Source organism: Poecilia formosa, unplaced genomic scaffold, assembly GCF_000485575.1.
Source record: "Poecilia formosa unplaced genomic scaffold, Poecilia_formosa-5.1.2 Scaffold58, whole genome shotgun sequence".
In the NCBI taxonomy this organism is placed as follows: Eukaryota; Metazoa; Chordata; class Actinopteri; order Cyprinodontiformes; family Poeciliidae; genus Poecilia; species Poecilia formosa.
Genome location: NW_006799997.1, coordinates 691,992 through 716,160, shown reverse-complemented (window position 1 = coordinate 716,160; position 24,169 = coordinate 691,992). Strand labels below are relative to the sequence as shown.

Sequence of the window (24,169 nt, the reverse complement as noted above, 5' to 3'; positions counted from 1 at the left end):
GTACTGGCAGCAGAGGAGGTGGCATTCTGGGAGGATGGCAGCTATGAGGCGGTGTCAGAATGGACCCCAAGTTCCTCCATCCAGGAGCTCAGTGACATCAGGACTACATTACAGGAAGAGACGTCAGGTCTATGCTACAGGAGAGAAGTTGGGCCTGTCCTGAATGCAGCATAATGTTTGATCATGTTTGGACAAAAAAACACTGCCAGATGGTCCAGATATGGACAAGCATTTATGTCTTATTTTGTGTGCAAACAGTAAAAAAAAAAAAAAAGAAAGAAAAAAAACTTCTTAGTCTCTTTTATGTTCCTCATATATGAACATGTTGCATATAAGCAATATCAAATGAATATATTTTAATACAGCATTTATTTTTATATAGATTTTTTAAAATGCAGCATTAAAAATATTAATGATTGGGGCGGAGTTTATTTGTAAAGACTTAAGTGCTGTCCAATGGGCACACATCAAAAACCAATCACATGTCAATGATGAGCTGTGATGTCATTGTCTTTCATCCAATTACTGAGAATCCATGTGGGTCTGTTGAAGTGCCTTTGCATATGCTAGGCTATTCGTATGCTAAGTAGAGTCGTTAACACCTCCCGCCAGCCCGCTCCCCCCCTCCAAGGATTCGGCATTCGACAGAATTCGACTCCCGTGAGAGAAAACGTAGACTGTCGATTGCTGTCGATATTTGTCGCTGACGAGCTGAGTTTGTGTCAGAATACAGGGTCAAAAATCCCACTTTTTGTCCAATGGGACTTTGCCAGGAGGCTCAGCCACCTGGTTTCATGGCCCTTTAAGAACAAATGTGTTCAAGTGGGTTGTTTACAACCCATCAAATATGGAGCGGCAGCACCATTTCTTTGGGATCATTCTTTATTCTATTTTTATGCTAACGTGTAAAATTATTAAACCAAAATTATTTATTTGTAGCACTTCTCCAATCAAGCAAAATTTCTTGTCACATTTTGCAACAGCAGCAAATGTTTTTAAGTTAAATTTCAGTTTACTTTTAAGATATTTAAGTCAAGTATGATTCAAAATTTTAAACTTGATAGAATGATGAAAAATCCTACTTAAATTAATGGTATTAATATACCATTGTCATTCTAAACNAAATATTGTTACAGAAACATTAAGTACTGTGAAATTTTCTGTGCCATGTTGGGAGTTGAAGACCAATAAATGCAAATATTGGTATAAATTTTTTAAATTACCAATATTTTCAATGCTGTCAGTAATAATGGGTAAAAAAAACAGTTTTTTCTTTACAATACAGACATAAATGATTTGTAACTTGATGATGTGTTACAATTTCAAGAATAAAACATATTATATAGTAAAAGGGACACAGTCTTTTTAAGAAAAAGTCATTATTTGTTAAACATGTCAGTGCTGCAACAAAATATTTAAAACTTAAAACATTAATACTTTTTTTTTTTTTTCAAAAATCCTGAGGCCGAAATGTTGCCGCAAAAAAGAATCACCGTTTTGTAAGGAAAACTGATCTTCCCGTTATTTTATTTATGTTGTTATAACGCAGTACAGCAAGGCAGAGTGTGGAAAGTAGTAGAGATAGACAACATGGCGGACGGAGGACGGATATAAGGACGGAGCCATGAAGCCGGTATGTATTATGTACAGTCACTGCATTGATTCCCGACTGTATAGTGGTTGGTTGAGAATAATTTTAACTTATTCACTTATGTATTTTTGAGAAAGCAATATATTTGCTACAATATTTTTTTAATTTTACATTTATTTCCACAGACTCCACAGAATGGGAGTCACATTTGTGTCAATCAGAATCTTCAGGAACGTCCTGATGTCCATGACGAGGACAGAGATGCAACTGTGTGTGAGTATCTACTATTTTAGAATGTTGATATTTTATGCTTCAATATTGTTTATGTACATAATGTAATTATGCTATGTATTGACAATGCACAAAAATGTTTTCCAGCTGCATCTGGAACCTACTGCCAGTCATCCGGATGTAGCTAAAGAAAGAAGCAGTTAAGATTTATTACTAATCTAGAGATGTCACAATTCCTTGAATGATTAAAGCACTGTGATTTATTAAAATCCATCAAAGCAAATTATCTGCCTCAGAGTTTGTTGAACTATGTTTTACTATTTATTACCAACTGCTTTTAATTACTTTTTTCTTCCAATTGTTTCCAAGTGTTTTCTCTTTTTCATTAAAGTTTTTATTTTTTGTAAGAATGTATTAATGTGTTTTTTTTGTTGTTTGTTTGTTTTAATGTCTTATGTGTGCATACTAAGCTGGAAGTTGACAAACATTTTTCACTGTAGTTTCATAATGATTAAAAGATGCCTGTAGTTCATAATGATTGTCTGTTCTGTATTAACAGCTGATGGAGGAAGCCAGAGAGTACTGGCAGCAGAGGAGGTGGCATTCTGGGAGGATGGCAGCTATGAGGCGGTGTCAGGATGGACCCCAAGTTCCTCCATCCAGGAGCTCAGTGACATCAGGACTACAAGACAGGAAGAGACGTCAGGTCTATGCTACAGGAGAGATGTTGGGCCTGTCCTGAATGCAGCATAATGTTTGATCATGTTTGGACAAAAAACTCTGCCAGATGGTCCAGAAATTGACAAGCATTTATGTCTTATTTTGTGTGCAAACAGTAAAAAAATAAAAAAAAATAAAGAAAAAAAAAACTTATTTGTCTCTTTTATGTTCCTCATATATGAACATGTTGCATATAAGCAATATCAAATGAATATGTTTTAATACAGCATTTATTTTTATATAGATTTTTTAAAATGCAGCATTAAAAATATTAATGATTGGGGCGGGGTTTATTTGTAAAGATGTAAGTGCTGTCCAATGGGCACACATCAACCAACCAATCACATGTCACTGATGAGCTGTGATGTCATTGTCTTTCATCCAATTACTGAGAATCCACGTGGGTCTGTTGAAGTGCCTTTGCATATGCTAGGCTATTCGTATGCTAAGTAGAGTCATTAACACCTGCCGCCAGCCTGCTCCCCCCCGCCAAGGATTCCGCATTCGACAGAATTCGACTCCCGTGAGGGAAAACGTAGACTGTCGATTGCTGTAGATATTTGTCGCTGACGAGCTGAGTTTGCGTCAGAATACAGGGTCAAAAATCCCACTTTTCGTCCAGTGTGACTTTGCCAGGAGGCTCAGCCACCTGGTTTCATGGCCCTTTGAGAACAAATGTGTTCAAGTGGGTTGTTTACAACCCATCAAATATGGAGCGGCAGCACCATTTCTTTGGAATCATTCTTCATTCTATTTTTATGCTAACGTGTAAAATTATTAAACCAAAATTATTTATTTGTAGCACTTCTCCAATCAAGCAAAATTTCTTGTCACATTTTACAACAGTAGCAAATGTTTTTAAGTTAAATGTTAGTTTACTTTTAAGATATTTTAAGTCAAGTATGATTCAAAATTTTAAACTTGATAGAATGATGAAAAATCCTACTTAAATTAATGGTATTAATATACCATTGTCATTCTAAACTTAATATTTAACCATTAAAATTCCTGTTTTAATCCCTAGACTCCTGAAATATACCCTTCTGAAGTCTGTCATGGTGCCTCGAATGATTAAGTGACGCAGTTGCAAAGGGTTAATAGTTTAAGTCATGCAGAACTGATCTGACCATTTCCCTAGCAACGATCAGAAGCAAGACATTCCCCCAGAACTACAGAGACTCATTGTAGCTATGACCTCATCTATGACATAGATCTATGTCATAGATCAAAGAACATGTGAAGTTCTAAATGCTTGCATCTCAAAACAGGAGGTTATATACAAGTAAGTAGCTCTTGGACAATTACCACTAAATTACCACTTTTCAAGAACTTTAAGAATGGCAGAAATTGCAGCCACAATGTTTTTTCCTCTGACGTTTGCCACAGGCTACCTGATAACCACAGGAGTGAGGAAAGTCTTAAACAAAGTACTCCCTGGAATTACTTTCGATATTAATAGTCACAAGGACGAGATCAAGTACGATGAGTTTGATTCATACCTTTTCCTTCCTTCCCCGGCTGGGGAAGTGTACTCGGAGAAGAAACGGATCTCTCAAGACGAGTGCCCTGGCTCAGAATATGATATTTTTGATGAATATCTTTTCAATCCTTCCAAGAGTAGGAAAAACTCCCTGGATGGGGAAGTTTGCGCTGAGTTTTCAGACCGTAAAAAGGTGTTGGAAGACAATATCCTTGGAGTGAACACTGCAGAAGTGAAGAATATCTCCAGTCTTTCCAAAAAGCAAACTTCCTCATCTTGGGGAGTTTATCGTTATGATTCAACAGGGTATTGTGTGAGTCTTCAGACAGATGAATCTGAAATGAGTCTTCAGACAGATCCGTCTGAAGACTCATTTCAGACGGATCTGTCTGAAGACTTTACCCTGGGAGAGTCCGTTATAGAGGAAAACGGAAGTGAAGAAAAGAGATGTAGTGCCGAACAGGGCAAATATCCGCCCAAACGTCAAACTTGCAATTCTTGCTGTCCACCTTCTTGACTGACAGGGGTAGCAGCTTAAGAAGGGAGGTCCAGACTTCCCTCTCCCCAGCAACTTGTACCATGTCCTCTGGGGGAATCCCAAAGTGTTCACAGGCCGGCCGAGAGACATAGTCCAGCGTGTCCTGGGTCTTCCCCGGGGAAGACTCAGGGGCTGGACATACTTCCACTCTGGAGTTGCCCATGATGAGAGGCGCCAGGCAAGAGTGGGCATACTTTGTTGCCCCCTGTCCCGGCGCCTGTACGTTGGGGTTTACAAGAGGGTAGCCTCCCTCCATTACGGGTGGGGGGACGGGTTCTGACTGTTTGTGCTGACGGGCCGAACAACAGTTCAGATTACCAACCCTTCTTGGAGTCCTTGCAGTATACTCACGTGGGCAATGACAGTAAGGCAGTGTGGCTGAGAGGAACGGCTCCCCCGATCTGAACTCGAGTGGTGCTCTGTCGTTGGACTTCTGTGCTCGTCATGGACTGTCCATAACAGACACCATGTTCAGGCATAAGGGTGTCCATATGTGCACTTGGCACTGGGACACCCTAGGCCACAGTTCGATGATCGACTTTGTCATCGTTTCATCGGATATGTGGCCGTATGTCTTGGACACTCGGGTGAGGAGAGGTGCGGAGCTGTCCACTGACGCTTCACTGTTGTGTCTCGGTCCAGTCTGTTGTCCAGATGAACACTGAAGTGTTTATATTCTTCAACCACATCCACTTCTTCTCCCATGATGGAAATGGGGTTTGATTTAATCCTCCTGTTTGTCCTGAAATCAACAATCATCTCCTTTGTTCTCTGATGCTCCGGCTTCCTGGCCACAGTCTGAATTCATGACTCTAAATTCTGAACTCTAAATTCTCCTTAGGTGTCAATAAAATATCAAAAGTAAAACATCAGGGCTGCACAGTTGATAGCACTGTTGCTTTGCAGCAGTAAAGTCTTGGGTTTGTATCCCAGCCTGGGTTCTTTATGCATGGGGTTTGCTTGTTCTCCATGTGCATGAGTGGGTTCTCTCCGGGTGCTCCGGCTTCCTCCCACAGTACAAAAAGATTTTGTGCACATTAGATAATAGATGGATGATAGAAGAAAATGTTAATTTGTTTATAATAATTATTATTGTTCTTTGTAATAATAATAACAATACTAATATGAATATTAATAGATTAGTATGTTAATATAATATATAATAATTATCAAAAAAACAATAATCTTTATTATTTATTATATTGATTATTATTAGTACTATTGATAACGATAGTAATAATAATAACAGAAAGTTATTGTTTAATATTGTTATTATTGCTATTGTTTTTAATAATAATAATAATGGTACTATTATTATTAAAAACAATAGCAATAATAATATTGAATTATAACAAAGTTATTATAATTTTAAAAACAATAGCAATAATAATATTATAATAACAATGTTTTTAAAATTATTATTTTTGCTATTGTTTTTTAATAATAGTACTAATAATATCCCCACAAAAAAACCCTGAATATTCAGTCCACTGTAATGGACAAAATAAACATCAAGCCATAATGTTTATTTTGCGATTATTAATAAGTGATCAATGTGGTAGATTAGCTACCGCTGCTATTAGCTCATTAAACACCTGCTGATAGCTGAGTTAGAGCTACTGCTGACTGACTCATCTGTTGTTGTGTTGTAACAATATACTTTTTATTTTTCAAAAATCCTGAGGCCGAAATGTTGCCGCAAAAAAAGAATCACCCAAATATGAGTAAGTTCATAAATTGATGTCAAAGAAGAAGAAGCTGTCTACAAAAAGCTAATTTATGGATTAATAGAAATTGAAAGTTGAATTTCAGTTTTTCTGTCATGGTTTAGAACTGGGGTTAACAGGGTGCACCCCCTTTTGGGTTTTATTTATGAAGACACATTGATAATGTCAATAAATAAATATGAAATTTTTATGTTTATGTTTTGTAATTTTTTTTGTAATTTTATTTAAATAAGTTTGCCAGTCTTGTAAAACTTTTTGTGTATTTCATGGTTGTGATCCAGAATCTTCAGCTTCACAGAGTCCAGTCTTAACCAACCAAAGTGACAAGAACCCTCTCAAACGGCGACGCCTCCCTGCACCACGATTTTGACATCAGCAAATGATCAAAGTAAGTCTCTTACCATTTCCAGTAAAAACCTGATTGATCTCAACTAAAAAGCCTGCAGAACGTGCCATGCTTACTGATGCGTTTTCAATTGCTAGCAGGTGCACGATGGGAGAAGGAAGATTAATTAGATATCGAGGAGGATTCATCGCAGGAGAAAGATGAAGGAGAGAGACACGAGGCCGGATCAGCTACTGAGGTATGAAGTAGCCAAAATGTTCTGTGTACGAGGTAGGGCTGTGTGTGTGAGAAAGTGACAGCTAGCATGCAGTCACTGTAATGACATTGAATTGACAGTGACTTGAAATTGAAAATGTCAGAAAGAAAAGAGCAAAGAAAGAAAAACAAGACAGTTAGAAAAATGAATACAGTTGAAATAACTGGAGAGCCATCTTCTCCAAGCATCAGAAATTATTATGAAACTTTACTTTTTTCAGCCGAACTTAAAACCTGCATAATAACAGTAGGCTATTTAAGATTTTAAAAGTCTTGCAGAGTGGATTTGGTTAGGCTTAATTAGAACTGAAATAATTGTAGAGCATAAACTGGAAAAACAAAAACATAGTAAATAGAGAGTATGTTTTGGAGTTAAGGCCACTACTCACTTCCCCGTTGAAGAAGCAGAATATCGTAGAAACCAAGAGACCCTAAATGTCAATCGAAAGATTAGATTAAAATAAGACTAGATGATATCAAGTCATACTTCATGAAATAAGGTGTAAAACAAACTAGTGCGTTCTTTCGGCGCTGACCTGATAATGCATGAGGATGTTCATGATGTATAAGTAAATCTCTGAGATCCAGTGGTCATGGGGCTTGTATGCCAGCAGGACGTACTGGATGCCCAGCAGGGGGATGAGGATGAGGGTGGCTCTCACCGCCCTCATGTACAGGCTGGATTCAGCCTGATGCGTGACGCGCAGTTTGGTGATGATGACCCGAATGATGTTCAGAAGGAAGAAGAAATTCACCTGTCAACGAGGAAATTCACATACAACATTAGAAATGGATCAAGAGTGTAACACAGAGACGGATTTTAGCTTCAAATACCTGCCAGGTTAGACTATCACAATAGTAGAGTGGTGCGTTTCATGATTTCCTGCTTTTTTTATGTTTGTCACACGTTTGTTTCAGAATATCAAACTACTTTAAATCTTAGTCAAGTAAACACAAAATACATTTTTGAAATGAAGGAGCTTATTATTAATGGTTAAAAAAAAATCTGAACCTACAAGGGCCAGGGCGATTGATCCCAACCCCAATCCCAATATTGTGGTTTTGAGGGATTTATTTTAAAAAAACAAAGTCACACTCTTGTTTGTACAGAAAACTGTTGAACTAAGTTATTGTAGCACTTTTTAGTACCACACAAGAAGTGCTACAGTATTTTCTGTGTGGTACTATAAGATTATCTGTCTCATACTGTACAGGGTTTCCCCCAGTATATTATAAGCCTGGCGGGCCACCAGACTTTACTTGTTCCCTCACCAGGCTAAGCATTACTGATGTAATTAAGTACTTTTAAAATGTTAGCATTTTTTAAGACTTTATACTTGGTGTTCATAATTATGAAGTGATGTTTTCAAATTTCAACTCAAAGACAAGACAGGCCACTGGATGAATGACTGCCCTAGTGCTAAACTACCGGGCTTAGGAAGTTTTCTGGGGGAAATGTTGCTGTACTGTTATGACATAGTGATACTTTTAAGAAATATATAAAACACATATGCTTAATAAACGGTACGTATTACATCTTTAAAGCTTTTTACACATCAGAAAAAAATCTTAATCAGCCTTAAGGAACAAACAAAAAAAAAGTCTTCTTTTACCGAAACATTTGGCTTATCCAATAAAAACTCTCACCACTAACGCGGCGCAGATGGGAGCATGGATAATGTACAGCAGGGACGTAGCCGAACTGACCCAGCATCTGCAAATTCAGCGAACAGACAGCCTGTTAACAAAACACTTGATATATAACACTTGATGCGTAAGCACGAATCAGAAACACTCACTTGTCGTTGTAGTAGCAGGTGCGTGCGATTGAATATATAACAGCTGGGACAAGGGGGAAACCTGTGGGACATTTGAACTTTAGCAACTCTGACATGCAGTTTTATTTGTATATATTTTTTTGAAGCAAAGGTCTTTTTTACTAACCCCATCCGAGAAGATAATACCACATGAGATGTTGTTTCTCGGCAAACACCGCCACGACAATCAGAGTGTGTAGGTAAATGCCCTCACACAGCATCCAGAAGTAGTTGCAGCTCATGATGTACATTTGAACGAACGCAAGAATCTTGCAGCTGCCCTGTACAGGAAAAGACCAGAGACTCAATTACCGTTCCGCGCTTCAATGAACAAAACACGTTTTAGTTCGATCGTAAGACAGAAATCCGTCCGACCTGGCTGCTGAGCGAATTCTCCTTATTTATGCAGAACCATGTCACAGTAATCACTGAGTTTAAGACAAATGAAAGGAAAAGATTTTTGTGAAGAGTTATCCTCTCGCAGCTCAAAGTTCTGAGGAAACCAGAAAGGAGATTTTAAGCACATTTTGTCCCAATCGTCAATAGTGAGTTTATTCCCGATTGAAGGCAACTTACTTGAAATAGAAGAAGATTCCTAAGGAAACGAGGAGCGATACGAGCGACAGTCCATGACCAATCATGATCAAGTAGAAGTGGGTCATTGCTGTAGACTGAAAGAAGGTGGGATGACATTAACATAGACACACTCAGCTCACTCTGTGTAAGTGTGTGTGTGTGTGTGTTTCTTACCGTCCAGTTAGTTTCATTGGGTTTGCAGCTGGTGAAGTCTGTCCACGTTCTGTTGCTGTACGGGTGGCGTGCCCACTCGCCAGTTTCTGTGCAGACTTTTACTGCTATTGCTGTGCAAAAAATGTGACAACTTTTTCACTTGTTGACAGTGTATGACAAGGTTTCCCCCAGAAAACTTCCCAGGCCCGGTAGTTTAGTGCCAGGACAGTCATTCATCCAGCACCCGCCGTGTTTTTGAGTAAAAAGAAAAATGTTTAAAGTTAAAGTTGGCAGGAATTTTAAAATACCACTTGATAATTATATGTAATTCGAAGATTGGAAGATGAATACCTAAAGTATGAAAAAATGCAAAGACTTTAAAAAAACTAATGATTAGCCCGGTGGAGGCACAAGTAAAGCCTGGTGGCCCGCCAGGCTTAAAATACACTGGGGGAAACCCCAGTGTATTTTAAACCCTGATTTTCAGGAGGGTTTAGATTGTATTATTGTTAGTAATTTTTGGGGGTCTGTTTTGTAAATATAGGAGCCTCCATAAATATTTTCTGTATACAGGATCATGTATTAAATCCAAACCAATAGTTGATTCCTAGGATGTAACAAATTAATAGTTTCGATTATGTTTTTTAAGACTCTTAAGCATAGTTGTGTTTTTAGTTATTGTCAAGTATATGTCATACTACTGAATGTCATATTATTGAATTTCCTGTCAACTTTTGACATTTCACAACACAAAAACAAGGCGGGCCGTTTACTATCGATTATTCAATCAATCTTAATTTTTCATAACTTTTCCCTCAATCTGAAAATGTGCGTTTCCTACAGGACCAGAGAAATTCACCTCGTGTGTCAAAATCCTTGAAGTAGTCCGGACAGTTCTGCTCTGTCGTTCCAGGTTCAGTGTCTTCCCAACACAGCCATCCATCCCATGTTGCATTGCAGTAGTTTACTGCACTCCCAGAAAAGGGGGAAAAAAGCATAGTTTTAAATGTCCATATTTCTCATAAATGTACAAATGTGTTCCTTTAGAAAGTCGTCCCTTATCAAAGAGGCTTTTTAAACCCGACGCCTTCCCAAACGCAGCGTTTCCATCGCTCACCATTACTATTACTTTTGCGATTAGATCCTCTTGCTATCCTTTGGAAGCAGCGGAACTGGGACATGGCGATCCGCTGGGTCACGTGTTTCAGGTGAGTCTCGTTGCCTCTGTCATCGTCGGCCTGGACCAGCAGCTACGATTAAGGAAACGGACATGTTAAAGCAAAATGTCTGGATAATACCGCACAACCTAAGTAACATATTTTCACTTTGAACTAGGCAGTTCTGAGAACATAAAAAATGTAATAAAATGTATTCAGAAAAGAGGCTGAACTTCTGATTCCTAAATTGATGTTAATTGAGTTGTTTAATGACTTTATAAATTTATATATATTAGAGGTGTGCCGGTCTCTTGTTGCTGATCACCTGCATCTCATTTCCAACCTGCCTGTGCAGGTGGTCTCCTCTTTCCTTCACACTGCGCAAACGCGCAGCAACAAATCCTAAGATGTGGAACTATATCGCACTGAGTGAATGGGGAAGTTTGCGTGTTGTGGCGGAAAATTGAAGCAGGTCAAAATGCATCAACACGACGAATCTAATATGGCGTAAAAACAATGACATACTTGACGGAGTTTTGGCTACATCGAGGCTCACTGCAGTAAACAAAGACATATGGAGGATCAGATAGCAGGTAAAGCAGCGCACAGCTACAAACACTCACCTGGATTAGTATGACGGTCAGAAAGCTAAACAAATAACCCGCAAAATGATTTAAGTCTTCGAGCTGCGATGTAAGACGCTGGTTCTGCTCCACCTGGTAGTGACTCTCACACCGAACCTGTTTGAAGCTGCAGCATCTAACTTAAAAAATACATTTTACATGCGTATTAAAACTTTCGCTGTCCTAACATGAGACAGATAATCTCTGAAAAAATAATCGATCTCCTTCCTGTTCTGCATAATTACTCCGCTCAGTCAGAAACAGCCAATCAGAGCTAGCAGTAATCAGCTAGCCGCCATGCTAACAGGAAGTTTTCATTCAGTAACTCAGGATTGTTTATTGTAATGGATCCTGTTTTTGCCTTTGAATGTTAAGTTTCATACTTGAATTTTTTGGCAATGTTGAGAAGTTTTATTTTGACTCTGCATTATTTAGCCTCTTCAGAGCCTTCATATGTTTTCAGTCTGTTAAAGATAGTATTTATTACTGATAGCAGTACAATTTGCACAATAGCTGTTTTGTTTTTTCTTGGAAAACGTTATTAAAAACAAGTTTTTTTTCTAAATTAAGGTGAATTCATGGTTCCTTTTTCCACAAAATGTAACCGGTAGTGTTTATGATTAAAAAAATAATTATGTGATCGGTATCGTGTTCGGTATCGGTGAACGGCCCTCATGGGTGATCGGAGGGCCGATCACCCTGCATCGGCAGGAAAAATCCTGATCGGCACATCTCTAATATATCTATGTATTTGTTTAAGAGCCACAATAACTTAATTGTCTGTACAAAAATTTACTGTTTGTAAAATTGAAAGCAACACTAGCGAAACGCGGTACAGACGTAAAGCGGTGTTTGTGAAAACACGTCAGACACGACTGACATAAATCAGTATTGTCTGACCAAAAAAGTTAAAATGTTCAGACATGATCCTTGCAGTGTTTGTCCTCCAAGCTATTAATTTAAGAATTTGTCAAAGTTGATGTAGATGCTGATGGCTTCAGGCAGGAAAGGTTTCCCATAGCAGTCTGTATTCCAGCACAATTGGTGAAGCCTCTGACTACAGACACTGTTTTTGTACAGCGGTCTCATGAAACATTTAACAGTTGTCTTTGCATTTGAAGAAATGTGAGATGTTTGAAATTTTCCGTTTCCACAGGATCTGACTGCAGTAATTGAAGCGTTTAGTTCTTTAGATGAAAAGATTTTATGTAAATAACGCATATTATTAAGAAAAAGAATTTAAAAATTAGATTAATTATTTTCTTATTGTTCTAGAATTGGTATTATACATTATGTTTGTTTGCTTCTACTGAAACGATAAAATGCAACTACCTTGTCAAAGGAGAGGAGCGCCAGCAGCAACACGATGTGGCTCTGATCCATCTGAGGAAAGAGAAAAACAAACGTTCTTTACCACTCCAAACCGATAACAGCTATAATGAGATGAGGGTTTCCCCCCCACTAACAGCGTCTTTTGGGGTTATTTTTAGTTGATCAAGAGGAACAGATAAAAATGTCCACACTTTTGCAAATAGTTTGTCCCTGGAGTTTGCAAATAAAAGTTCTTCCTGAGCAGCTGCTGGGTCGATCCAGCGTGTTGGCACAAGCTCCATTTCTTGCTCTCTCCAAAAATCGAATAATGATCCTCAGGCTCAATTTGTTTTAATCTTTCCTGCAATATTCTCTGCCATTTATATTCATCAGAAATCACATAAACATAGCAAGTGGAGTTTTAAGCGTAAAAGGAGCTCTGGGCTTTTTTTGTTCTGGATGTCAGGGTCACGGATTTAACCTTTGCTTCCTCCGTTCCCCTCGGCTTCCTTCCCGCATGGAGCGTTATGCCTGTTGAGCAAGTTTAACCGGAGGTCTAGTCAAAACATTGAGAGCATGTAAAATGTAACGGGAGCAGCATCGACTGCGGTAGACGTCAGAAAACCTTGTGGTGAGCCGTCATAAAGCAGAGTTCAGACAGTCACGCAGGTTAACGAAAGACTTTTATTCTTTCACATCGGCAGGGTTTCACGCTGTAACGCAGCTGACAGAAACATGTCTACATGTGTTAAACACCAGGTCAGCTGTAATTAAAGACGGATGTGCTGCTTCTCTGAGGTCATTGCTACAGTCTTTCTCCATGAAATCCTGGTAGAGATAATCTTTATCACATCCATATGTTACATTTTACACACAGTTATCTGAAAACATTTATGCTTTTTATCGTTTTTAGAATACTATAGAAAATGTTCATGGGAATTAGATATAGTTAATGAGTAGTTATTTGGGCTAAAAAGAATGTAGAGTAAATTGGTCGACTGGTCTGAGCATAGTTAGTTAGTCATAGTCCACTATTATGCCAAATAAATGTTTGTCATGTTTGTGGAAATAAGAGTATCTCCTGCTAGCCGGCCGTTCTGCCGGTGTCTGCAAAACTGCCTGCTTTAAAAACTAAAGTAAATTGTTGTCACAATTTATTTTACCTAGCAAGCCCAAGAATAGTAACGGCCCTAAACCTGGCAACGCAAACGGAGCTCTTCTTCACTTCATTCAAAACGTAAATAAACCGCAGCGCATCCAGTCAGAGAGAACGGAGCTGCATGGCTTCATTTGTTCTTTTCTTGCATCGTCCCTGTGATGTCGCCAAGGAAAGTTGTAGTTTGCTCAGATCAGTTTAGGAAGGATTCCTCTGAAAACTACCAACAAAGCATTTACTGAAATACTTGGACTGAAGGAAGGTTCTGTTCCTATAGTTTGTTCCAAATTTGCAGACAACCAGATTTGAGGGGAGTCGATGTAAACACAGAGTCAGCCGGCAGCAGCTAATTTGCATAAAAGTGCTGTGGCCCTAAAATGGCGCATTCCTGAATGAGCTCTCATTAAGTTGGAACAAATTAAATATCTGAGAATAAGTTTGTGTGTTAAAAGAAGTGAGGATGTAGTCAAATATTTATTTTTTTAAAGGATGCATAATGGTGCAAAGTGAATGAATCCAAAATAAACTCGGGAAAATAATGTTTTTTTTCTATTTAGTCAATATGTAGTGTGGGACAAAAAGTTGTAGAGAGCAATAATTTAGGATTTCCAACTTAAAAAGGGTGAAATGTGCTGTAGGTGTCTCTGTGCAGGTGGAATTAATCTGTATTTACAAGTCGATTTTCCCCGTTTAGATCTCAGACATTGAATCTGGGGTGAGGATGCAAGTTATTGGTTAATGTGAAGTTGATTAATATCATTAACTCACTAATGATTAATGCAGGAGGTGGGAACCTTATGAAAAAGCTACTGTTTTCCAGAGCGTCAACCGTGTTTCCATAGCATAAAGGGCTACGTTTTTCATGACACGCTTGATGTCAAACAACAAAAACGGACACAAATTCTGTTTACTCACATTACAATTATATTATTATTTTTGAACCCTAACTAAACTTTGCAATTTGTTGAACAGGAAAACTATGTGAAACACTTAATTCCCCATGAACTTAACTGCTCCTGATCCTTCCTATATTATGATTTCATTCCATGAAACTCAGTAATTCATTCTCCAAATCCACTCTGCTTGTTGCATACTCTATTTTATTTCATTCTATTCTATGGAAATAATTGGTAGTAGACACAAAGTGTTCTGTAGAATCACCGTCTGCAACATGTCCCTTCAACGATAACCCATCTTTTATTTGTTAAGTGTGACTAAAATGCACAGGTTGCCAGAAAACAGCTGGAGCAGTAAAACTGTCATCTCCCTCCTTTTCACATGTATTAGACTGCAGCATAGAAAACATCATGAAGTTAATTATTTCAACGATCTTACCTTTGCAGAAGTTAAAGGAGAAAGTCTTCCCAGAGCAAAGAGTAATCCTTAAATTTGATGTATTTGCAAGCGGTCGTTGTCCAGCGTGTGTGTTGAGCAATGGAGGTTCACTGAGCCGATCCGCTCACAACCTACCGAAGCCATGTGTGACATCAGAGGGCCGTCCTAGGAGGCAGAACATTCACAGTCGCCACCTCCTACAGTTTAGGGTTTTTTTTTTTTTTTGGTAAGTTTTGTATGCTACAGATCAACATGTTTAAATTTCAGATCACAAAACAAACAGCCCAGTAAAGACAGACAGCAGCTGGAAATACACTTTATCAAATGAATTAGGAAAAGCAGTAATTATCTACACTACAAAGGTTTATAATAGGGTTGAACTTAAATTCGCTAAATGTTTGCCGAGTCAACAACAATATGCTTTACACAATTTAATGTCCTAAACAATTAAATTTTTTTTTGTTAATGTAGTTACTATTTCATTCAGTGAAGTGAACTTTAGCTAGTATTGTACACTCCCATGTTCATTATTTTAAGTGTTGATTGTGCAAGACTAAGCTGGATGTAGAGAATTTAGCAAAGCCTTGTAGTTTTCACATCTTTTAGCATTTCAAATCATGTGAACAAAGCAACTCATGTAGCATAACTTGGTTCAGTGTATGAAATCAAGTAAGTGGAGTTGTGAAGTTAAAGAAAAGACCCGACTCCACATTCAGTATGTGAATGTGGAGTCGCTCCGTCAGTCTGATATACAGCCGGGCATTAGACTGTAGAGCACTTTGCTGTAGAAAGGAGTTTAAAATTGACTCAGTGGCACAAAATGTTCAACTTAAAACCGGTAGATTTCATGGGAGGAGAAGGGCACCTCCTTCAGGAAGCTCCACATGCACAAACTACATGAAGCAAAGTTATTAATGTGCCAACAGAACAGGCATCACATGACGTTAGTCCCAGAGTCAAACAGATGTATCCATGAGCTGAAGGAGGTTCAGCTTAAATTATTGTAGAGATACAAGTACAAGGAAATGTAGTGAATTTGTAAGTTGGTACTTGATTTCTGTGTTGGTAATTATTTATCATTTTCAGAACCAAAAATGTTTATGCACTTTTTGCAATATCTCTGTGAGATACCAAACAGTACCATTCTGTTATGGTTCAACTGTTTATATAATTTAGTAAAAAGGGTCATTGATGAAAGGCTGTATTTTAATCACAGTTTCTTTCTATTGTAAATGTTTTTCTCGTCAGGATTTCAAGCGAGGCACCAATGGTGGCGTTTCTCCAACGGCTGATTATCTGGGAGGTGGAACTGGAGTCCTGCATCCTGAAATCCCAACTATCTAGGCTTAATAAAACGCTTAATAGTCAGATCTGTTTTGATAATGGTGTAGAAATGAGTTTGACACCTGGTTAGATGTGTCCATGGGGGAGGATCAACTCTCAAAACTCAACATAGTTTGGTGCAGGTGCAGTAAGTATTCCAAATCAAAAACATTTTTTTTGGAATACTTGACATCTATTACTACCTGCACCACACTTTGCAGAGGGAGGGGAAAATAAAGCAGGAAACGCATCACAACTTTTTATTCTCTCACCAGTCCAGCTGGAGTTTCAAGTCACCAACATTCCTTATGCAAATTAAACTTAACATTCTACCAACATATCTTGTTATTGCATTCTGTATAGCATCAAAAACAAAGTACACACACAAATGAAATATTGTGGATTTCTATCAGTCTTATGCACATTGCAACTTGCAAACACTTACCTGATCTCTGCACCTGTGATGCAGATAAAGGCATTTGTCTTTGTGATACAGAGACCTGGAACAAAAACAGCACAGCTTTTATGTAATTGAACATTACAAGAAAAGAAAACTTGATGGGACATATCAAACCCCACTTCACTGCTGACATGGAAACACTTTCAAATTGCCTCTTGCAGATCCTCTACTAAAAACTACCTTGCTACAACATTGCTTTTCAAATAAGCCAACACAAGTGAAACATTTCATTAACTATCAAATGACTGGAAGGTTTCTTTGCTTCATTTGCCATTCACTAATGTCAACCATACACAGCTAAGAACACAAAAGGGAGGAAGGAACTTTGCAGGACTCCTAAACCTCCTGACCAGTCAGCTGAGAAAAAAACAGATCAACACATTTTGAAAACAAACTTACCTGCTGCTCTGACTGAAAACACTCACTCCAAATGCAGTGTTGCACTTCATTCACATTTGTCTCTGTGCACAACCTCTCAGCATCAGTTACCCTGACTAATGACATTTGGTTACACACAAGAACAGGCTTGAATGCTGGAAAATATACAAAGTTGTGTCCAGCGTTGGGCCACATTTTATACTCCTTATGGATGTCACGACTGTAGCACCACTTTAGCTTCTTGGTTTTCTCTGCAATCTGTACCGTTATGTCCACCAAGCTCAACATTTAAAGAATGCCAGAAATGAAAAAAACAACCCCCTCCTCCTTCTGAGGAGGGAGAGGGGAAAAGCCTACCATGTGCTGCATGCGGTACAAGCAGCAGAGCACCAATCCGGGTTGAACACAACACTTGCACAAGGCCGTCTCCACAACCCTGCTAGAAAAAAGGGCACAGACCCACTGCAGCCATAACGGTACCCTCCCAGAAAGGTAGTCCGGTCACTTTCAGTCTGGCCAATGGGGTAAAATTGTGTTTGTAATTTAAACTTTGGTTATGTTTAAAACAAAAATTCACTTCTAGAATGTTGCCTGTATGACTTTTAAAACTAGTTGTGCTACTTACGTCGGTTTGATGGTTTCTTTATGTTTTTTGTGAATGAACGTACCGCTGATACCACCAGCACCTGAATTCAGACACTATAGAGCCAAAACACAATAGTCAGTTTCCTTTCTTACATCTCTGTCTGATTTAGGCTCTCTTCGGCAGTCCTTATAGAACCACCAACAGGCGAAATCAACATCCCTGCTGTACAGCTTCAGATCTGCATTTCCTTCTGCATGGGTGCAGTCAAATCCAACTAACCAGTTGTGGACGCACAGTTCGGGTTCAAATCTTGCAGGTGGATTTGAAACTCGATGGAATACTGAGAAAAGCTTAAAAAACCGACAGAAGAAATACAAATTTGAAGGATTTCCTGGTCCATGTTGAGGTAAAATCGTCAACAAAACCAAAAGTCAAAGGTCAGGGTGGCTTCTTTAAACACCTGCACTTGGTGCACAATAAATTCAATAGCACAATATATCAATTTGAACAATCAGGAAACCCCAAAATTAAAAATTGTATTCATTTAATTACCCGCAAAATCAAATATGTTGGTGAAACAACAAACATTCTGGATTTATAGTTCAGCTGCTAATGAGTTCTCACTCTGTAGCATATTTTTGCCTTCAGGTCAAAGTTCAAAGCCATAATAACGCACACTGTCTGAGGTAGCAGGAAAACCTGGAGCCAACATACTTTGTTGCAATGTCTTGTTTTTGTTTGTTTTTGACCGTGTCCATTGGCAGTGGCAATGAAACATTCTTGTTCTGCTATTGTTCTCAGTCTGCTCAAGTGGTCAAGTGAAATAACTCAGAAGTTATAGACCAGTTGCTAGGTTCAACGTGGTTACAACAGGAACTAAGATGAAAGGAAAAAGAATTGGCCGGAGGCAGTAAATGAGCAAAAATAGTTATTTGGTAGAAATTAATAAAACAGTTTAACAATCATAGTGAGAACACTAATAACAATTACAAAGCAGCATATCAAAATTTAAACACCAGTTCTATTGAGCCCAGTGTTCACGTTGTCTTTTTAGTCAAGTCAAAATGCGTTTTTCCGTCCAGTGGTTTGTTCTGTTACCATCAGGTTGTTTGCACTGGAGAGAAAAATAAGCCTTTGCCCAGTTCTGCTCTGGGCACAGACTCACCGTCTCCATCTCCATCATCCATGTCCATCATCCATCTCACCTTTTGTTGTTCCGTTTGCTTGGCTTGTTTTAATTATTTATTGCTGTGAACCAAACCTTTATGATGGCAGTCCAAATAAAAGAAGTCGATTCACACAAACCAGATCGCAGCTCTGCTCTTCTAGCTTGCCGTTTCCTCAGTCAATCATTTAGTCAACCACTTTGAACAAATAAATAACTTCCATGGTACATGCAAAGAATATCAATTCAATTCCCTTAGGGGTAAATAAAACAGTTTTGAATTTCATTTGAACTGAATGACCTGGCTTGTTTTTATATTTTCAATTGTATTTCTAATATTCAAATAACAACACAGGTTTTTTTTATTTATTTCTGTTTCGTCTACAAGCAGCAGAAAACGGATCAAACTGGAAGGGCATCTTCCATTTCTCGACAATGTCGCCCTCTGCCGGTCAAACGCAGAAGTCTACTGTTACCATGCCTACAGGATCTCCGAGTCGGTTCGAGTGTAAAGTTCTGTCGTCTTATCGTTTTGGCGCAAAACAGGAAATTTCAGGTTACTTTCTAAGACGTTCGTGCCGAAACAGGTTAGGCTATCCACTTTAACTTGAAGTAGTTTATTTATGTATTCATTTAAGCAGTTTTAATATCCAAACAGTTCGCTTTGTCTGTTGCCTTGAATTCTCGTCTTAGAGCCGAGCTGTTTGTAAATTAACAACGTCGCTTCGGGCATTTCGATGCGTGGATGGCGTAACAACTGTCTGAAAGTTACAAAGTAACAGCATGAATCATTCCAGCTGATAAGGGTCCAGAATCAGAGTGAGGAATTGTCCAAATAGAAACGATTCAGACAGAAAATGAACTAAACTAGAAAAAGAACCAATCAGAACCGGCTGAGCTGCTGTAAGGTGCTGCCACCATGAGGGGCGCTGTTTTAGAGTTTACATAACCACATTAAAAAGCAAATAGAGGTCAAAGTAGGTCATTTAATGCAAGCTACAAAGGCCATACTATCAGCTACAAGAGAAATATGTATTATCTGCAGGAATAGTTAATAAAACCAAATATTAAAGCATAAACAGGTAATACATATTTCTTAAAGTGAAGTGAATGACATGTTTCCCTACAATAAAATTAATACATTTGTAATTCAAAAGTATTCTCTTTTTTTTTTTTTGGTTGTTTTACAGGTTGACCTATTTACGTCTCTGTAATTTTTGCCTTTCATAAAGATCTGACAAATCTGAACAAAAGAACCTAACAGATAGGTTCTTTAGTTTTCTATGATAAACAGTGTCACTTGCCAGCCAGACATAATCATGTTTTGCTCTGAAATCAATCCCATAATGTTTCATAGATGGTCTCTATGTTGTTGCAACAAATTATCACTCCTTGTAAACAGCTTATGGGATGTCATGTCCTTTTGTTATATCCGTTTCCCATAATGTTCTGGTGTACATCCATACCTCGCTCCCCTCCCATCAGCGACATGATGTCCAGGCGAACCGGCTGGAGGAACGTTCCCAGCGACACGGTGAACTCCCACCAGGATCAAGCCCTCAGCTCCACCGTATTCCTGCTGCGGTCCTTTGGCCCAACTGCCTTCCTGCTCAAGGAGGATGGAGAGACGGCAAACTTTAAGGTCGGTCGCGTTGGGACAGTGGGGGTCCACTCAAGAGATCAAGGAGCAAAAAGATCCAGAATGTCCTCTTGTTGTCCAGGTGTGCCTGGGCGAGCGACATACGTGCACCTGTCCAACGTTCGCCAGGGAGCAGCAGCCGTGCAAACACATCTGCTGGTATCACTAACACACAGTTTGCTTCTCAATTTGATTCAAATGTTGTCCAGGTTCTTCATATTGAGCCAGCAACTTTCAAACTTGCATTTAATATTTTGGTAACGCTTTACTTTGAAGGGGTGTGCTTAAGAGTGACATGATACTGTCGTAACCATGACAAAACACCGGTCAGGAACATGAAGGGAGACTTCATGAGTGTTTATGACTGTCGTCACGAAGTGTCATTTGGTAAATAATGACACTTTTAATGGGCTTTAATCCAACATTCCATTACATGTTCTATTGTTTCACACCAGGTAAAGGCATATTTTCATGCAGACTCACTAGTTAGCAGAAGTTGGCGGTCTGTAATTACCTTAACACTGAAGTATATTTGCTTAAAACAAAAGAATATTTGAAACCTTACATTGATTTTGCCCACTAACCAATAATGTGTGATTCCAGGCTTTTGCTGAGGAAATTCCGGCTACCCAGAGAGCACCAGTGTAAGCATTGCTGCTTTGAATACCTTTTGTAGTTTTGATCCGTCGACAGGTCGTGTTTTTCCACTTCAGATGCATTTCAGCCGGGGCTATCAGAGCGCCAGCTGCTGGAGGTTCTCCAGGGTTCACACCAGGCTAAAACCTCTGCTGCTGGGACTCCCCACCAGAGCCTTCCAGGACAAGAGACCGGAGTCATCTGCCGGAAAGAGATTCAGAATCAGGACGTGTGTCCGATCTGTCTGGAGGGGCTGCTGCAGAAAAAACAGCCTGTGTGTTACTGCAGGTGGGTTTGGGTCGCGGCGGTTTCTGTTGACCGGAACGTTTACCTCAGTTTCTGGGGTCAGATCTCCTGATGCTCTCTGTCTGTCCCTGTAAGGTACGGCTGTGGTAACAGCGTCCACATCTCCTGCATGAAGGTGTGGGCCGACCACCAGGGCCTGTCAGTCGGCCAGGAGATGCTGCGGTGCCCCCTGTGCAGGGAGAGCTTCAGCTCCCTGCAGCTGCTCCAGGAGCAGGCTAAGAACGCAGCCAGGCTCTTCACTGCTGCTGAGAGGGAGCGAGCAGACAGACACCTGGGAGCGGTCTGCTGCAGCTGCAGAGCGGGCCCGGTCACTGGGACCTGCTACAGGTGGGTTGGACCAGACCAACACTCCTGCAGCCAGGCTGCCCACCTTAGAAGAGACAAATCCAATTTAACTCAGCACAGGATGGGGAAGCAAACACCAGCTAGCTGCTATGGTTTATTAACACAGTAAATCAGCTAATAGGAACCTGCGGTTTTGGGTCATGCTGATGGGTCACTGAAGAAACACAGGTTTGAGTTGACTCCATCTTAGCTGCAGCATCAGGTCAAAATCTGGAGTCATTGTGTCAGAAACCAGTAGTTAAATCGGGTGGTCTCCTTAGTGCCGACTGAATGTGTTTTACCGTCGCAACCGATCCAAACTCACCATCGTCAGTAAATGTAGTCAGATTTTCATCGGACATGGATCCACAATGGTGTGTTAATAGTGTGAACACCTCTGAAACATGACAACCACAATAAAACGGCCTCTGGGAAAGAAGATTGTTTTGCCAATATAGTCGGAGAGAAAGGGACAGTTAGGTTGAAGCAAAGCAGAGAAACTAAACAGGATCTGACTGTCAGCTCAAAGGACAAACAAAGAAAAAAAACTCTGTTATCCTTAGTTAACAAAAAGGCTCACCGACCTACCTACCTGGTAAAGCAGAAAAATGTACAGGGGACCCCAAACGTACCTGGTCCTCTGACTCCCACCACAACCTTTTACTCACCAAACCGAGCTCCAGAGCAGCAGCAGATGGACAGATGAGTCAGTCAGCAGGAGAAGAGGCCAGACTCTACTGGTGAGCCTCATTTATAGTTCTGAGTCCTGGTTGGTTCCTCTCAAATTCTCCATCCAATCCTAAACTGGCACCAGCTTAAATTGTGGTTCCTCTGAGTGAAGATAAAGTAGAAGGGAACCAGACCAGTTCTCTCACTTGGATGCTCTGAAACAGAATAGCATTTATCTTACGAGACGAAGCAGATCAAAGAAGTCTGTTGTGTCTTTTGCAGATGCAGCCTCTGCAGCTCTTTGTATCTCTGTGAGACCTGCGTGAAGAAAGGCAGCCACTCGCAGCATCCTCTTGCTTCAAGAACAGTAAAGCTCTGTGATTTAACCTCAGCCAGTCACACCGCTGTGACCTAAACGGCTTCTGAATGAAACAACCTTTTTCACTTGAAACAGACAAGAAAAGAGGAGTGGACTCCTGTGACTGAGGGCTCCACCCTGGATCCAGAGCCACGGGATGGAAGGTGCGTTCAGGGAGGATTTAGTTCCTGCTGTGCTCACGCGTTGCTAAGTGTTGCCGTCTTCTCCTCAGCGCTCCGGCGGAGCCTCCTGCGGACTTCGTGTTGGAGCGTGTCCCCGTGGCCAAGGTGAGGCGCGGCTCTCGGCTGCTGGATGAGGGGATGCAGTGTCGGATCTGCCTGCGGGGATTCGGTCAGGGTCAGCAGCTCCGAACTCTGCCCTGTCAACACAAGGTACCCACAACTCTTCCTGCTAACCCTGCCAGTGTTTTCAAACTTTAAAACTGGGATATGCATTCCCTGGCGTCCCTTTCCGGACTCCACCATCTATAGTTGAACACAAGTCAGATGAGACAAAAACAGTACAGGTGTAATGTTTTAGAATGACATATCCAGTTGAGAAGCTTCAACTCTACAGACTAAACTTCTCTGTAGAGGAAATGATCTTCCTGGCACTTCACAATACGAACAAAGAAAATCCCAGTGAAATAAACTGACATTTGGGTCGTAATATGTCAAAATGTGAAGAAGTTCAAGACGTTCTAATACTTTTTGAAGGCGCCGTGATGTTTGTTCGTCTGTTCCCTCAGTTTCACATGGACTGTGTGGACCAGATCCTCCTGAGGTCACGATCCTGTCCCCTAGATGGATACATCATCTACTGTCAGAGACCAACGGACAGGAAGAAGAGCTCTCCTGAGGTCACCTCCCTCCAGCACCAGGAAGACGACCTGAAACACCTGTTTGTCCCTGGGACAGCGTTGCTCGCTCAAAGTACCAAACCTTCTCCTGCGCGTCACGCTCCTAACTCAGAGGTATTGATAGATGCCTCGTCTTTTAGTCGGCCAGCACTGAATTCCAGCATGAATCCCTTCAAAAAGACTCAAGGTTTTCCCGGCACTTTGGCCTCCAGGAAAGCCAAAGTGCATCTGAAAGACGTGGAGAAGGAGACTGTTAGAGACGCAACGGGAGACGGCTTGGAGCTGAGAATGACCGGATTTTCAATAAACAAACAATAAAAGCAGACTAGGATGTCTGCACGTTTCACTCAATCCACTTTAGTCTAATTACTAGATCAGTAAACCGACTCCTTTAGGGTATTTTAGTATGAAGTAAGTTTATTAAGCAAGTTCTCAAAAGATGCAATAACT

The 24,169-nt window shown here is 40.0% G+C and overlaps 2 protein-coding genes and 1 long non-coding RNA gene across 4 annotated transcripts in view; 2 read left to right on the top strand and 1 right to left on the bottom strand.

Annotated features, from left to right (window-relative positions):
* The window catches only part of LOC107836437 (uncharacterized), a 6,704-nt gene extending 3,882 nt beyond the window's left edge, over window positions 1-2,822 (top strand). The window contains exon 3 of the long non-coding RNA XR_001662334.1: window positions 2,382-2,822. This is a non-coding gene — a long non-coding RNA (uncharacterized LOC107836437). The remainder of the gene's footprint in view (window positions 1-2,381) is intronic.
* Window positions 1-15,175, bottom strand: part of calcrlb (calcitonin receptor-like b) — a 23,404-nt gene extending 8,229 nt beyond the window's left edge. Inside the window, exons 1-12 of the mRNA XM_007553702.2 lie at window positions 15,017-15,175; window positions 12,547-12,597; window positions 10,552-10,684; window positions 10,294-10,401; window positions 9,456-9,565; window positions 9,282-9,376; window positions 9,081-9,198; window positions 8,833-8,986; window positions 8,688-8,748; window positions 8,536-8,602; window positions 7,425-7,643; window positions 7,278-7,319 (exon numbers count right to left, since the gene is read on the bottom strand). Of these exons, the coding sequence (XP_007553764.2) occupies window positions 7,278-7,319; window positions 7,425-7,643; window positions 8,536-8,602; window positions 8,688-8,748; window positions 8,833-8,986; window positions 9,081-9,198; window positions 9,282-9,376; window positions 9,456-9,565; window positions 10,294-10,401; window positions 10,552-10,684; window positions 12,547-12,597 (1,158 nt within the window). The 5' untranslated portion in view covers window positions 15,017-15,175. The remainder of the gene's footprint in view (window positions 1-7,277; window positions 7,320-7,424; window positions 7,644-8,535; window positions 8,603-8,687; window positions 8,749-8,832; window positions 8,987-9,080; window positions 9,199-9,281; window positions 9,377-9,455; window positions 9,566-10,293; window positions 10,402-10,551; window positions 10,685-12,546; window positions 12,598-15,016) is intronic.
* A 4,156-nt stretch (window positions 15,176-19,331) lies between these two features.
* On the top strand, window positions 19,332-24,070 carry zswim2 (zinc finger, SWIM-type containing 2). 2 transcript variants are annotated; one of them, XM_016672301.1, is made up of 10 exons: window positions 19,332-19,515; window positions 20,414-20,570; window positions 20,650-20,726; window positions 21,171-21,211; window positions 21,281-21,491; window positions 21,585-21,836; window positions 22,785-22,869; window positions 22,957-23,024; window positions 23,093-23,147; window positions 23,609-24,070. In XM_016672301.1, the coding sequence occupies exons 1-10, from the start codon at window positions 19,364-19,366 to the stop codon at window positions 24,035-24,037; spliced, it is 1,527 nt and encodes a 508-aa protein (XP_016527787.1). In that variant the 5' UTR covers window positions 19,332-19,363; the 3' UTR covers window positions 24,038-24,070. The 2 variants fall into 2 exon arrangements, with proteins under 2 accessions (XP_016527787.1, XP_007553763.2); XM_007553701.2 differs by having other exon boundaries at window positions 19,344-19,515; window positions 23,093-23,252.
* The last annotated feature ends 99 nt before the right edge of the window (window positions 24,071-24,169 follow it).

Coding starts and splice junctions, on each gene's coding strand:
- zswim2 (XM_007553701.2), top strand. CDS start 19,364: ATGTCGCCCTCTGCCGGTCAAACGCAGAAGTCTACTGTTACCATGCCT. Junction 20,571..20,649: donor GAGAGACGGCAAACTTTAAG/GTCGGTCGCGTT, acceptor CTTGTTGTCCAG/GTGTGCCTGGGCGAGCGACA. Junction 21,212..21,280: donor GCTACCCAGAGAGCACCAGT/GTAAGCATTGCT, acceptor TTTCCACTTCAG/ATGCATTTCAGCCGGGGCTA.